General features: G+C 39.0%; 1 protein-coding gene across 1 annotated transcript; it reads right to left on the bottom strand.

Annotated features, from left to right (window-relative positions):
* Positions 1 to 1,158: 1,158 nt before the first annotated feature.
* On the bottom strand, positions 1,159 to 15,444 carry LOC118786942 (thyrotropin receptor-like). Its single transcript, XM_036542299.1, has 10 exons — positions 15,275 to 15,444; positions 11,707 to 11,778; positions 10,580 to 10,654; positions 9,197 to 9,271; positions 9,005 to 9,079; positions 7,896 to 7,973; positions 7,372 to 7,440; positions 6,089 to 6,166; positions 3,581 to 3,769; positions 1,159 to 2,524 (listed from the first exon to the last, which is right to left on the bottom strand). The coding sequence occupies exons 1-10, from the start codon at positions 15,442 to 15,444 to the stop codon at positions 1,159 to 1,161; spliced, it is 2,247 nt and encodes a 748-aa protein (XP_036398192.1).
* Positions 15,445 to 16,710: the final 1,266 nt, after the last annotated feature.

Genomic DNA, 16,710 nt, shown 5'->3' with positions numbered 1-16,710 from the left:
AGTTGTACTGGTTGCTGGTCAGACATGTAGCTGGAATTTTGGTGGAACTATAACTTTATAAGATATAGTTAAGCATATAATGTAGCTAGCTTTCTAAGTAAAATGCTCCTTCACAAGGATCATTTTGGCACAAGCCCATTAGGGTAGTCTTATAATTGATAAATATGATTAGATTTGACACATCTGTACATCATAAAATGAGAGGATCTGCCCTGTCAGGCTTTCAGGTGGAAGAACCCAGGTGCAGACTGGAATGCCAAACCAAAAAGATAGAGGGGTATATACACATAATGGCTGGTGATGAGTTAACAGGGAACAGGTGAGCAGGACGGGCTTCAGGTGGTGGGTGTGGCAGAAGGGCAAATAGATGGGGCAGGAGGTGGGGCAATGGAGCAAAAACAAAAACAAAAGTACATGCACGCAAAAACAGACAAAAGACACACCCACACTGACAGACAGGAAGACAGAATCACAATATAAGCAAGACATCAAGCTGAAGTACTGACACTGCCCAGTGTATAATCTGATTGACAAGAACAAACACCCCCAACACCTTACTCCCTTATCCTGTCAAGCATCAAGTAAAATTCTACACCAAGTATGTACTTAAATCAAAGGTGGAGTGAAAAGGAATTTCACTTTCATGATGGTAAAATGACACACTGTAATAGTCGATATTAATATGTAGTCTGAAACAATACACAAATATAAAGTCTAGTAAATTAGTATAATGTAGTGTAAAATAGTTTTTAAATTATTAATATCTCCTTTGATATACAGTGGATGTCATGAGAAAATTGCGTCATCAGTGCCTCATATGTCCTAGTGTTTTAACACAGTTGTAATTCTATTACAAAAGAGATGGCAAGGTGGGATGCCTGCTCCAGGAAGGACCTGGAAAAGTAATTTCTGAGAGATTAAAAAGCATTTCATTAAGCAGCTGAAGCAAAACACTAAACTACAGTATGTTCTGCAAGTGCCTTATATAGATTTGCATTCAAAGGTAGTTCTTACTGTACCTAGGTAAATGCATAAGCTCACTTCTGCGTTTTTAAATGACTGATTTCCTTCAGGTAACATGGCTCACTGATCTGTTCTGCTGAAGTCGATTAACCAAAACCGAGTGATCTCCTCAGCTGAATATGATAAAGCTTGTTGTCAGTAGTTATCCCTGTGTGGCTGTTGATTAATGGACATATGACCGGAGTACTCCTGCAGGTGGATGAACGTCTCCCTTGTGCTTTCCTTCTGTTTCCTCTGGCAAACGCTGCTGTACACAGTGGACATGGTTTGGCCACGGAAGAGCTGGGCTTGTTGCTTGCAGAAGCCAATCTTGCTGAGCAAGATGAAGACGTCGCTATGGAAGGCCTTGGTGAAGATAGCGTAGAGGAAGGGGTTGGCACAAGAGTTGAGTGGATAAAGGAGGACCAGCAGGATCTTGGAGCTGGAGACCGTGATGAGGGGCTTGTCAAGCACAGCTGACAAGGCAAAAAAGGAGATGGGTGCAATGCAGAAAAAATTGGTGAATATGAGAATGGCCATGCGCCTGGCTATGTTAATGCTATCGCTCCTCGAACTGTAGTGCGGATTTTGCACCATGCAGTAGATCTTGACATAAGATGCGCAAATGATCATGAATGCAAGGATGTTGAAGACCAGAACAAAGACAATGTAGACGTTGGCAATGGTAGAGGTGTTGTCCATGGGCACACAGATGCTAACCTTGTGGTAGCTGCTGACGCCCACCAAAGGTAACGCAGCTAGCAGAATGCAGAAAAGCCAGCCTCCCAACATAACCATGGAGATATGGCGGATGCGGATCTTGCGGTCCAGCTGCATGGCATAGGAGATAGTGTACCAGCGCTCTAATGTGATGACAGTCAGTGTGTAGACCGACAGCTCACTGGAAAAGACAGTTAAAAAGCCGGCCAAATCGCATCCTGGGCCTGTCTGCCAGTCTATGGCGTGGTTGTAGTACTTGGACTTTGTATGGAGGTCTACTGAAGCAATCAGTATGAGGTATATCCCCATGCACAGGTCGGCGAAAGCCAAGTTGCATATTAGGAAGCGAGAGACTGACAGCTTATAGTGGCTGGTGAACAGGATCAGTAGGACAAACAGGTTCCCCAGGATAGCCAGCAGGCTGACGAACCACACAGACACACGCAGGAAGCTGGAGCCCATGATGTCCTCGCAGGGGCTGAACTCGTCCGGTGCAGGTGCGCAGACAATCTCCTCGCTCTCATCGCACATTAGGTAGTCGTACTTGCTGTCGAAGTGCTGTCTAGAGTCCTGCGTGTTTTTCGCAGTGTCTTCGAAGCCCGGGTTGTTCAGCTGCCAGCTGTGTAAATGGAAGTTGCTGTGGAAATCGTGATGGTCATAGTTTTCTCTGAACGCGTCCTCCAAATGGTTAGTGTCTCCTTCTGCATAGTCTTGAGAAGACAGAACTTGAAAAGTGCTCATTGATTCCTCCTGATGTTGGTCATAGTAGGTGGACAGGTTGCAGATAACATATTCCATGTATCTGCAAAATCAGACATACAAACCATCTGCTTGCATTTCACGTTTTAAGTTAGAGAAAATCTCAGCACTTTGGTTGTGAGACTTTCCCGGTTATAAATAATTAAGCATGTTATTTTTTAAATGCTTTCTCCAACTGCCAAACATCTTTACTAACCATGCTTGGAATCGGCAAATGTACATTAGGCTTGTCTCTCTGCAATAACCTACAGCTCAGCACAGCTTAGCACAAAGAAAAGAGCACTGACTGGATAGGCATTACTCCACTGATGTCATCCAATCAACTCGAAGATGCCTGATGAGCTATAGGATCCCTGACAGCAGTGAGACAGGGAGGGCTAGGCTGACCTACCCACCCCTGTGCCTGGCGGGTTGTGGGCTACTGGTCATAGTTAGCAGATGACATAGCCAGTTAGAACACGGCAATAGGGCTCAGTCTGCACTCGAGATGAGCGGTGTGCTCACTTCGGCGCCCCATAAAGTACATCCATGCGATTTGTTTTGGCAAAATAATTATACAAAATATAAAACGTTCTTATTTCCAACAAAGTGTCAGTATTATGGTCAGAATTCAGATATCGCAGTGTTTTGCCCAGCAGCAAGTTTATATTCAAACGTCTCGTGAATTATCTGTAAACATTTACATTTATTCATTTAGCAGACGCTTTTATCCAAAGCGACTTACATAGGTTACAGTTCTTTACAATGTTATCCATTTATACAGCCGGATATTTACTGAGGCAACTGTGGGTTGAGTACCTTGCCCAAGGGTACAGCAGCAGTGTCCCAGCGGGGATTGAACCGGCAACCTTTCGGTTACGAGTCCTGCTCCTTAACCACTATGCTACACTGCCGCCAACAACGGCTTTCCTTATACTCCTTCAGTCTCCAATTTAACCATCTAAGCCTGTGACCTTTGATTACTCCGAAATATCTTCAGTACAGCCCTACAGTACTTTGGGGTTGAATAATTATTCATCCTGAGTGCCCACTCTAGAGTTTCAAATGCTTGAATGAAAAAAAAAACCCGTGAGAAATAGTCTTCAGTTCCCATACTCACCCTTTCTTTTTCTTTAAGTTCTTTAATCCACAGCAGTGACTGGGGTAGGTGAGGTCTGCATTCATTAGATGCTGAAAGGTCTTGATTGGTGGAAGTTTCTTCAGGGTCCATGTATTCCTCAACACGAGTTCTCGAAGGGACTCGAGGCCAATTATTGGCAAGGAGGTAACACTTGATAAGGAAACATCACTGCCAGAAAAAAAACGGACAAAGTTCACGGGACAGTGGCCCCTCTCTCCCAAAAGAATAAAGAGCAGGAGCACTTCCTAGAGCTTACGGTTTATATAATCAGTTTTATAATCCAATAGTATAAGTCTGCTTTAAATATTTTGTACATAAAATACATTCAGTGTACTTACAGTTTGTTGTTTAAACGCGTCAAATACTTTTCAAAAACTTTGGTTTTTGGTCGGTAAAATGTTACACAAACCAATGACTGTGCTTCATTTAAGCTGCTAAAATGATGAATCTTAAACTTGATTCCTAAAATAAAATAAATTAATTAAAATGAATAAAATCAATTAATTAAAATTTATTTTAAAATGTGTAATTTGCTCTGTTGACAAAATGATGGTTTTGAGACATTGTCCTCATAGATTGAGAGTTGGGCCTTTATTCAATATAACCACAGTGTGCTTTGCAATAAATTTAACAAAGTATTACTGTTTCTTACAAAACATGAGTTTGGTGGTGGCTGAAATTTTTTTAATAAAGTTAAATTTTTTAGACGGAATGCAGGTAGAGGTGGCCAGTGAATTTGGTATACACTATACAGCACATTCAGCTTTTTCAGTTGAATACTGTTACATAGTAGGAAAGTACTGCATTGTCTTTTGCTTGGTGTACAGGGCTCTAATTAAGGTTACGCAGGGATCAAAATCGAGTGCCTTTCCATGTACTTAACACAAACACAATAGTACTGGATGCACAGCAAAGGCAGTTTTTGTCACTCTAAATTGTCAGACTGTTCATATTTGACCTGGAGTTCTACCCTGACATTGTGCAACACTTTTCAGTTGTGGATGTGTGACTTACTGACTTTGATATAGTCAGCCGATTACTTCATTAGTAATGATGGGAAAGCAAGGCTTCATGTAGGCCATAATGTATGAAGCTACTATTGTAGACATCTTCATGGTCTCTGGTTCTTATTAGTGTGGCTACAATAAGACATGTTCATCAAAGATCTTAGGAACACTCCAACATAAGATTGTTTAAAAGCTATAACTTAACAGATAAAGTTCCCAAGGCATATACTATCTACTATACTCTTATATATGCACCAATATATGTAGTACTATACTAGACTTAGCTACCTCTGAAGAAACTAAATACATATTTTTAAATATATTTGCTGCACCCGACAGCTACTAGCTGTGTTGTTGTTGTTGTTTTTTTTTATTGATATCGCTAAACCTGATTGATTATGAAGATGTATTTTACTTTGTCTACACTCGGCTTAATAATAATAGTACTGAAAAACAATATATTAGTGCAATATTTAATTTTGGCTTTTCTGTTTAACATACTATTTAGCCATTACATTTTGCCATGATGCAGCATTTTTATATGTGCCAAACAGCACAGTATCACCATAGACAGAGTCACTGAGGTCGAAATACACCTAATGAACTGAATGAGATCTATGTAGTGAAGTACTGAAACTAGATGAATGAATAAACTAAGCATTGAACAAATCAGAATCCTTCATTGGTTAGAAGCATTTATGGTCATTGACTCTGTAGTTATGCTGATTTGCTGCCTGCATAGCAGCCCATCCCAATATAACTTTTTCCTCCACTCATAGTCATTTTTGGTTTTGTAATTTTCTATAGGCTGATGTAGCTGTCCCTCAAAGCATTTGGGGGGTTGCCTGACCGATGATTCAAATGACCGGAGAGTGAACCAGTACCTAAAGTACATTGAAATGACTTGCTAAAAATAATTAGTTCTTTGGCAAACTGCATACCACTACTAAACAGTCAAACCTCTTAAATACAGGTGTGTGGCTGCTTAAAAGTGCAATTATTTTAATGTGTGAACCCTGTCAATGCTCATATTCCTGAATTGAACAAATGCTTGATAACCAGTGTGTATACCTGTCCCATAGCAATATCCCATAAAAAATATGTGAGGAAACCTAAAAATGATGGGATCTCTGGTATGTCACCAAACCTGCATACTTTCTTAATGACCAGGAGCACAAAGCACAGCTCCCTCTTCAGTTTAGTTACCAATTGGTCCTGTTGCTCATTTCTCTTGACTTGGGTTTCCATGGTTACTAAACAATTTCAAATGGTTGCTGCAACTTCCCACATGGTAATTATTGTGACTCTGAACCATTACTTGATGAAAATAAGTTGCATAGGTAACACTCATTTGTACTATACCCAATCTGGTGTGTAGTGTGTATGGTGAGATGGAGGCTTCAAAGGGATCCTTACAAAAAGCAGGGGTCCCTTAAAAACTGGGGATGGACAGAACGATTCTTGTCTGCCGAATACTCACAGATGAACTGGTCCACTGATCACTCCAGCAAAAGTCTTCTTATCGATTCTGGTCAAATTCTCATTTCTGTGAAGGTACCTGAGTTGAAAATAGCGCCCATTCAAAAAACGAGTTACAAAGAATGTTATTGTACATGTTATTTAGCATCATAACCCTGCCCAGTGTCCAAGTTTTCATTTAACAGCTGTGTATTTGGTAATTGTTTCCCACAGTTGAGAGAGATAAAGTGATGGCTTTCTAACTCAGTTTCAAGCGCTTGGTAGGATGAAACCTGAGAATCAATTTTCATATCAATGAATAGAACTAAAACTGGAAGTTAATTTCTATTGCTGCCAGAAACTAATATTGTAACAAGGGCACTACAGCTAGTCTATTTCCTATTACCTACATTGCAGAGCTATATCTATGTTTTCAAAAATACTTAAGCTATAGCTTTTTTTTCATAAGTCACATTATTTTTTCATTATTGCATTCATGTTTTGTAAAAACACATAAAATAACTAGAAAAATGCATTACCTGAAGACAATGCAGAGTGTGATTGCGACCCGGCAGCAAAAACGTGTTAACATATATGAGACGATTGCTAGGGTGTTGCTAGCTGATTGCTAGTTGCTAGGTGGTTGCTAGGGCATTGCTAAATGGTTACTAAGGTATATGAGGTGGTTGCTAGGGTTTTCTTGGGTTGTTGCCAGGGTATTGCTAAGTGGTTGCTAGGGTGTTGCTAGGTGGTTGCTAGGGTAAACAATATGGTTGAGGTCAGACCGGACGGGTTACAGTTGGCTTGGGGTTGATATCTCGAAAACTGTGGGAGGAGAAGTGCGGCAAAATTTGGTGGAATAAGAAGAAGAAGAATAAAACTATCGGATAAGAATAGTGTGTTTGCTTTGCAATCACACTAATGAAATATATAAATATATAAAATTATATAAAATAATAAAGGTATCTGTAATAATTATTTCTAGACTGTATTTACGAACTGCTGCTTACATCTTTGGGAAAAAGAATTCAGTGATTAAGTTAACAAAGGGCTCCCAGGAATGCATTTTGTTGTAAAAAGGGACTGCCTGTATGTATGTGTGTGTGTGTGTGCGCATGTGTGTGTGCGCGCAATCGTGTGTGTGTGTGTGTGTGTGTGTGTGTGTGTGTGTGTGTGTGTGTGTGCGCATGTGTGTGTGCGTGCAATCGTGTGTGTGTGTGTGTGTGTGTGTGTGTGTGTGTGTGTGTGTGTGTGTGTGTGTGTGTGTGTATAAAGTTAGTTATATATCAGTTATACCGTACATACACAGCATCAAGTTTTGAACCATTGAAGGCATGTGCTTGGATTTCAGTAAAACCATTGCTGTACAACATCCTGCAACATAAACACATGCACAAAGGTTACATACATGAAACATACATGCTTCATGCTACATACATGCTAAGCTCTCATCATTTCAAAACCCCCTAGAATAGATAACTCCATTGACTCAACATGTAATAGCAATTACCCTGGATCAGTAATCTCTACCAGAAGTATAACTTGAGTAGAAATCTGCTTTGGTTCTTACTCATGTTTCCATAATAAGGTATGAGCACAGGCATATACTGCTGGTGAATATTATACCTTATTATTAAACATTTCTTGCTCCATTACAGAACACAATCCTGGTAAGCAATACTTACACGATTGAACTCTCCATATTTCTGTCTCTGTCTACTCTGACCAAAAAAACTGCTGGCTGGAATAGCCTATTATGTGCTACAGAAGCTGCTTCTTGTGAATTTATACATCACTGATTTCTGTGTAGAAAACACATTGCCACTTACACAGTCAAGATATCATTTGTAATTCCATGGAAAGAGTTAGCTGGTATCGTTGTTATGTAGGGATGATCAACAATTTCACTGAAAAAGACAAATTGAGATACATAATGTTACAAGTAGAGTTACCAACAAAATACTAAATGAATTCTTTTAATCAAAGTGGCACAAGCCACAAGCACGGATTAAACAACCAAACTTCAAATGAATGTCACACAATTCTCAACTACACCATCCACTGGATAAATGGTTTGTACAGAATTGCTTGTTGATATTCAAAACTCGTAACTGTTCATTGTTCGGATGTTAGTAAAAACTATCCTCCAGTGAGGCCCCACATGACCATAGTGGACTGTGAACTGCAGTGTGCAAAATGGCTGCAAAACTGCAAGTGAGGGTACTGAAGGATTGCATTTGTCTGGGGGCTTTTGCAAAGTAATTATCAGAAAGTAAGTAAATTTAAGTCAAACACTGGAGTTAGGCTGTAATTCTATAATAACAATATTTCTGGTATAAAAAAGTAGGATCATCTTTTGTAATATGGCTCCAGGAGCTTGTGTAGGGGACTAATTGAGTTCCTATCACTGACAAATGCGGGTAGTTTCACCATCTGTAATAGAATCAGGTAATGAGATATGAGCTCAGTTACAAGTTGGACTGACGATCTGTGAAATTATTCACAGTGTATTTGTCTCTGTTGTATTTGTATTTGTATTTGTGAACAGAAGATCCTCCCATTCTTCCCATTCTTGAACCCTATCTGTCTTTAATTTAATGACGTTTTCTGAACAATGTCCCAATCTATTTACTTTCATGACATGAGATCTTGTAACCAGGTGAACCAGTAAGGAAACAAAACCCTAGCCCTCCCACCTGCACAGCATAATTCCTGAAATGAGTCATTGGTAGCTCACTAAGCTGAAGACCCAGGTGTCAAGTTTACCAAATAAACTGCACTCTTGTCCTGACTCTAGAAAATGACGTCAGCTTTAAGGGACTCATGTTCGTCTGCACTCCAACACAGTCTATAGTATTGATTATGAAAGCTTAAGTACATGATATCACCACAATGAAATGAGCAGATGGCTGTAAATACGATTGTAAACTTATCCTACAGTATGAAGTTCACATCATCAGAGTTGATCTTGGTCAGGTCAGGGAATACTGTGAGCCCTGTGTTGAAAATCCCCCTGCAGTGAAATCAAGACATTAATCAGATAGTGACAGAAACCAAATTATATACAGAGAGACAGGGAGAGAGGTATGGATATTGGAGTGGGAATGATACAGAAAAGTGTGCTGCTTACAAGTACTGCAGGTTTGGTAGCTCTTTAAATGCCTCTGGGTCGATGTATGTCAGACTCCTAGTATTTCTCATTTCTCTGGAAAACATACAGCAATTCTTTTCTTGAGCTTAGTTTATGTTTTTTTTTTTTTTTTTTTTTTTACGTAGCAACAGCTACTATTGTGTTTGAGATAAGTAAGTCCTTTTTATAACTCCTTTACTAGTGTAGGAGAAGAAAGACACAAGACAATTGACAAAACTACAAGAAAGCTGGGCAGTTACAGCAAATGAACAGTATCACAGCATATAACAAAAGAAATGTAAAGAGTTAAAAAAGCCAACAGTAATCCATTAATACTCTTAATTGAATTGTAGTTTTTAGAAAACTGTGGAACTGATGTGGCCAGCCACATTTGTGGTGGCTGTATTAGTGGCCTGCACTCAACTAAGATGATGTCATCAACTGAGAGGTCATGGTCACCTAAGGATGTTGGCAATATAAGACAAATACTGGACACTTTATTGAGTAATGAAATTAGACTGGTGCAGATGTTGAAAACCCATAGTTACTGTGTATGGATTAGATATAATTACTGATATGGCTAGTTAAAATAGGGATAAGCTAATAGCTGATGACAGAAGGGGAGAAGAGGCCTACTGGCAAGAATACTGGTAATGGAAAGTCTTAGATGTGGACTCGGTGTTTAATTATTGTGTTTACAAAGGTCTCTCCTTTCACAGGAGAGGACAGAATCAATGGAAAGCCTCTGCCATGTTTTCACTGTACAATATGTGGTGTTAACAAAATGGCCTGTCCAGACAATCTTACTCAGCAAGTGGCAAGTGGATCCGTTCTTAGGCCCCTGCATTACTATAAGCGTACGCTGTAAGCTCCACACACTGCAGGATGCAGTCCAGAGCATGCACGTTATTTTTCAAATGACCTATTTTACTAGGTCTTACGTTCCTCTGTGTTTTGTAGATGTTCCATTATTCTGGTTTGGACCTAACTTTTTATTCCTAGAAGTCATGGAAGAGGTAGGACTTACAATGCTGTTAAGACTTGTGCATAATAATGTAAGTGTTAACTCAAGTAAGTAAGGCTTTTAAATAACATTAAAGTACAACTGTCCAAAAGAATGTATGGTTGTGAGAAACTGATTTTTTTTTAACTATCATTGAAGCATACTTTGCACATTGTAAGATATACTGTTGCCAACATGCAGAAAAGAAATATTATAAATTGGTTATTCTGTAACTCTTTACTTAATATTGTTATTTCTTTATTCAGCAGACAGAATATTGTTATACTGTAACTATGTATTGCATAAGTTGGAAGGCATCTTGCTATTAGCATTGTGTCAGTAAGCAGAAATATGAAAGATGGTGGGTAGCCTCTACTCACATGTGGGTGACTTTCTTTAGATTGTAAAAAGAATGTCTCTCCAGGCTCTTCAATATTGCATCCTCTGATATGTATCTGAGTGAATGGGGGAAAATGAAAAAAATGTCTGATTCAAATCTGGCACACACCTGTACTTCTACCTCCTTTTTTGTTACACAAGCTGTAACACAGCTGTAACTTAAAACCTCCAGCACAGAATGTTAAGGATTGGGAATCAGTTGTAATGGCAGTACTTTTTTTGTAATACCACCAGACTCTTCACAACATTTAGAGTGCAGAGTGATAGAAATAGCAACAAAATGTGTTTTGGTGTTATTTTTAAATCATGCAGAATTTTTCCATAGAAGAACTTTTGCCCTATTTAGGTTATTATTTTACCATTACAAGAGCAGATAACAGAGTGATACCAAAATGAAAGAAATGCCTCTTGTTCTTTCAAAATGTGAATACTAATACTACTAATAGTAAATTAATTGTTTTTATAGTGAACTGTGGCAATTACAGAACAATTCAGGCAATACACAACAATACAATGTACTGTGTCTGTCTTTTTATAATTAAGTCAGAGGATGAAATACAACTGCCACAACACAGTTGATGTGCTCAGTCCAATTACTCACATGCAAGGTTTGCATTGTTCCATTTGCAATATTTGAACTGTTACAATTTACAATTTGGCATTTCGCAGACGCTTTTAAACCAAAGCGACTTACAATTAGACAACTGTTCTACAACTGTTCTTTCGGTTAAATAATCTCTTTTAAGTTAATGTTAAATAATCTCTTGATTTAAAGTGATTTAGCCTCTTTAGTCGCTTGGTAAACTGAGAAGGATGGAACTCTGCTTTGCCTGCTTTTGAATGATTAGTCTGCACAAATCTGAATTTGCTGTCAATATAATGTTAATGTGTATTTGCATGTAGAACACTTGGAAAGTTCCTAATTTCTGCTGGTAAGGGAAAAATTGCATCTACCGCTGTGCTGTACTTCATCATGTTGTGGCTGGAAAGCAATTGCATCTTAAAAGTGTTGATAACGAAATACTGAAAACTCTCCCCACTTACAAGCTTGTAAACTAATGCCATTTAGTCCATCGAAAGTGGACGGGAACAATCTCTTTCTACTCACATCCTCGAAATGTTGACCATGTTCACAAAGGCATCATGTGGAACAGTTGTCAGTTGTGTCTCCAGTAGCCACCTGTTTAAGACAGAAATACGTAGCGGATTTGGACAAATCATAAGCCCATTCTAACATTTTCTCCTATTTTATTCTGCTATATCATGCCTGATTTTAAATCTTGTGGCACAATGTATGAATATTAATTCAAGTCGCAACACGCTTTCACTAGCCATGTCCTGATTAGTGCATTAGTCTGTGATAGATGATGACAATGTTGATAGAATGATAAAAAAAAAACATGAAACAAAAAAGAATTCAGAGGGAAGAGGGTATAAACAGAACTGTACAGCAAAATATAATAATTCATTTTTAAAAAGAATTTTCCACCCCCCCCTCAATTCTCTGCTGCCAAGCTTTGATAAATTGCCTAGTTCCTGTGAACACTTCATGGACAAAGCCTAATTTGCTCTCTTTCTCCCTTGTGGAGGTGCATTGTTCATTCAGGGTGCATGGAATAAACTCACGACAACACTGTAGGAAAACAAAAACTGCAACCTTAAATTAACCTCCATCATACCCAACCAACACATGGTTTGGACCCCCTTGCTTCCAAGAAGATGCCGTTTGCAAGAAGTTCCCAAAAAGTGCACTCTTTTAGGAATTCTTTTTATTCACATACAATACATTTGTTCAGTGTTACAGTCTCTCTGAGTGTCTCTGTAGCACCTCACAGGGTTGTTGTTCATATTCCACATTTGGAATGACTTTTCCTGTTGGACAAAATCATTACAGGCTCTTCTTTAATTTGACAATGGAAATATATCAACTAGAATAAAGAGGTTATTGCCATGGAGAAGCAATACTTGCAGAGAACAATAAGATTAACTGACTAACTATAATGAACTACCAAGAGTTACTCCAGTATTTCCTAAGTTATATTGATCATCACAAAACTCATGTAGTTTACAAATACATGTTGTCTTTCACAATCAACAGAGCAACAGAGCCTCTTGATATATATGTAGACTGCTCTTCATTGCTTTTGGCCCCTGCCCGTGCTCAACATAACCATCTAAAATGTTTTTTGAAAGTTTTTGGAAATGTTATCTCTCTTACTTATCCATCTTGTACCTGGCATTGTTCGCAACCATGGTCTTTAGATGTGCTCTTGATCATAGCTCAAATTCACCTGCCATGCAGATTTAAAAGCTTGTGGTTTCAATTCCACACAAATAGTATTGTTCCTCTGATACGTGATTATGTGAGGTATCAGAAACCAAATAGAGTCCCTTCCTCAACTATCCAGATAGGTAGTAACAGAAACTCCTAAGGTACCAGACCTGGCTATAAGAGTAAATGGCCAGATAAAGACCCCAAAGACCCTGTCTCAGCTTAAAAAAGGCCATACCACCCCAGTCAACAGCTTGCTGTTACATAAACATATACACACTTAGCATCACCATGTACTGATTACACAGACATAGCAAGAAACATCTATCTGGCTTTTTCTCTGGCAGATGTTGGGGTGTTAAGTCCAGACACATCACTACCCTATACTGTAACTGTTCATCAATGTTATTAACTATGTGTGTCTAATCCCATCCATTATATGTGGAAATTTTACTTCAGCATAGGTGTTGGTATTGTGGTGGAATGGTGCAGTCCTGCCATGTATTGCGTGTTGCACTTGCGTGTTGTACTGGGTGCACACCTGTCCTCTTGACCATGTGCTTGTCACTGGCACGTGTTCGTGTGGATGGTGGTGGCCTTGTTTTGTGTAACATTTTGTGCAGTTTTTTTGAACGCACTTTGTGTTTGAGGAAGGAGGTCACTCTGGATAAAAGCACCTGCTTGATGTTTCTAAGGTAAATGTATTGTTAAATATACTCATCTTGTACATCAGTCTGGATAAGAGGGTCTGCTAAGTAACTAAAGCATTTGAGGGTTAGAGTAAGGCGTTACAGCTTTTGATAAGGACAACTGATGTAGAGCTGTATTGAATACACATTTCTGTCTTTCTGAACAGGGGCCTCAGACATGGTACTTAAAAGTAAGCTTCTGAAAAGATTGTTTTGCACAAAGCTCTGCTGCTAGCCACATCATTTGCAATCTGGACCACCTGTGGGATTCACTGCTCATCGCCCCTCTTCTATTGAAATCTAGTGAGCATTTTTGGCAATCACATGTCTCATTACTGAGCCCCCAGCATTAATCATGACCTGTTCGATAAGCCAATTATTGAGATCTTTTTTTTTTTTTTCCAGCAAACCCTTATTCTTGAGCATAGTTCTTCGGTTAAGGATGAAGCCTAGGAAAGTAATGAAGCAGGAAGACATCTCTTGAACATTTACAATAGTTCTAGACGCAGGTAAATCAGGGACTGCGGCACTACTGCTATGTAACCACTATACAGTGGCACCGATTTACTTTGAAGGAACATAAATCATACAGTCACTTAGGTGGTACTCAAATAACCCGACTGCAGAGTGGTGCCCACTCAGTTTCTTATGCACTGGGATAAGATGCGCAAGGATAGCCTGGGGGATAACTTTAATACTTGAAAGCTTTGTTGTAAAAGGTGAAACACGGGAACGTGCGGTGTTTTACACATAAGGGACGGGAATATCGAGGGTTCACAGATGTATTACCCTCTCTGATAGACGAAAAGAGGAGCTTCAGCTTGAGCACATGTTAATTCAGATAGTATCGTTAATGTTTCAGATTCAGCAGAGATCTGAATATTCAACATCGACCAAGAATGAGTAAAACCCCTGTCTTGCCCCCTCATCATCCCTGTCTACCAGACAACTTCGCAGGGATCGGTATTACGTGGTCACATCTTATTGCGACATTGCCGCAACAAAAACGCCATATTCACACAACCTGTGATAACTTAATTTTAACGGAACATGACCATTACATTTTACTGGTAAGACTATGTTAGTTTATACACCCCTTAATTCACATGAGAATTACGAACAGATATTTTTTTGTCAGTTTTACCATCTTTGAGGGCATAAGTCACAGTAACCAGAAAACCTCCCAGTATGCTTTCATACGTCACTGTAAACGCTATCTGCGTTTCAGGTAGCCTATATCAAATTATACTTTTATACACGCACCGGCACCACATGCTGTATTGCAATGAGCTGAGGTTGCTACTGTTTATGAATGCTGTAATTGCTGATCATAATATGTTGAGGCTAAATTCTGTGATGTGACTGAGACTGCGAAAAGGGATGTCCTTGATTAAAATATGTACGTACAGTATTTGACACTGGATGTTTTGGATAAAAACATGCATGTTACAGGAACCTTTGGAAAAAAGTGTTTTAAATAACTTACGCTTTCGGACTCGCATATATTATTGACATTATTGAGGATATCACATGCCTATAAAATATAGATATATAAACAGAGAAAGCATCACCTTGGCATTTTTCCTCCATACTATTAATATTTATCAGCTCAACATTCAGAACCGTGAAAATACCTTAACACAAAACGCACATTGTTGGCAAAACAATTCTGAAACATCATGCAAAGTCTAAAACAACAACTTAAAGGTACTCACAGTGTCTCAGTGCTCGCAGGAAATGACGGCATTACATCAATATCAAAGCACGAAATTGTGTAGATCTTCCACTCAGAGCAATCGCAAACAGCAGGACAAGATACGAAGTCCTCGGAGGTATATTTTGGGGATGCAATGAGGATTAGTAGCACGGGTGTAATATATTGCATTTTGCCGTTGGTTTTAGTTAATCAATACAATTTCCCATCAGCTATAGTGACCATTACGGGCAAAGAGAGATGGTCAGATCAAAAATGTTTTTTTTGAGCCAATATAAACGAACCTTGCTTTTTAAGTTTTCATTTCTGATGAAAAAAAAAAAACAAAAAAAAAACATATATATGTATATCTTCCTGACGTTCTTAACTTCACGTTGTGTACAGCAAAATTGTACTTATTCTCAGACGTGAGTCCGAGACACCCTGTATTACAATCACACGCTACACTTCTCCCGGACGACTTTCTGTTTGCACCTTTTCAACTGTCACTGACATTTCAAGACAGCAACGGTCTCACGTAGGCTATTACAGAGCTGGGCTTTGATGCTCCCTGGTGTCTGTTTACTGAATCACACCCCTCTCACCTTGTTCGAGCTCAGTGTCTTTCACCAGAATGAAAAACCTGGACCACAGAAATTCAGTTATCAACGGACAAAATAAATTTAGCAGTTATTTTGAGTGTGGTTTTCTAATGTAAGAGGGGCTGTGATCGATTATAAAATCGGGGTTTACAATGTGAAGTACGCCTGACCCATGCCAATGAGGCTGCAATAAACCCTATACGTCACAAAGCGGTTTTAAATGATCGGCTAATGAATTTCAGTTGGCTTTCAAGGATTCAGCTTGTTTAATATTTCCTAATTGTCTGATATGAAGTGATTAATTAATTAAACAATTAATTGGGCATCGTTGGACTAACCCTTTTGGGTTGTGTGCTCAAACTTAGAATTAATAATTCCTCCTTTAACCGATTACTCTTAGCAAGGATGTGAAAGAACATATTAGCAAACTCCTCAGAGTTTTAACAAGAATGTTCAATGTCCTTGTCTCATGTGACATCAGTAGTGTCATTGTACCTCACATCTGAAATGTATCTCAAAGGAGAGCTTATCTCTTCCTCAAAGAGCTGAGGATACACAGGAACAGGTACCGTATGGTCTGAGCCAGGGGAGAATATTTCCTCCTAGGCTAACAATTCAAGTCAATTCAAAAAGATATATCATTTCAAACGCGGCACTCAGATTAAGGAGCACTTCTATAGTGAGGCAACTGCTGTTAGAAGATAAAAATATGTGAGAAGTCTCTGTGCTTTGGCCTGACATGAAGCCTGACAGAAATATCTCACAGATATCATTCAAATTCAGGGGAGCAAAAAGCTGACAATCACCACTCTTCTGAAGTACTTTCTAGGAAATTTGATATTGGTCTGAAGTCTAA

The sequence above is a fragment of the Megalops cyprinoides genome, chromosome 12, assembly GCF_013368585.1.
Source record: "Megalops cyprinoides isolate fMegCyp1 chromosome 12, fMegCyp1.pri, whole genome shotgun sequence".
Taxonomy (NCBI): domain Eukaryota; kingdom Metazoa; phylum Chordata; class Actinopteri; order Elopiformes; family Megalopidae; genus Megalops; species Megalops cyprinoides.
The sequence above is the reverse complement of the archived record's forward strand: the minus strand, read 5'-3'. Positions and strand labels throughout refer to the sequence as shown.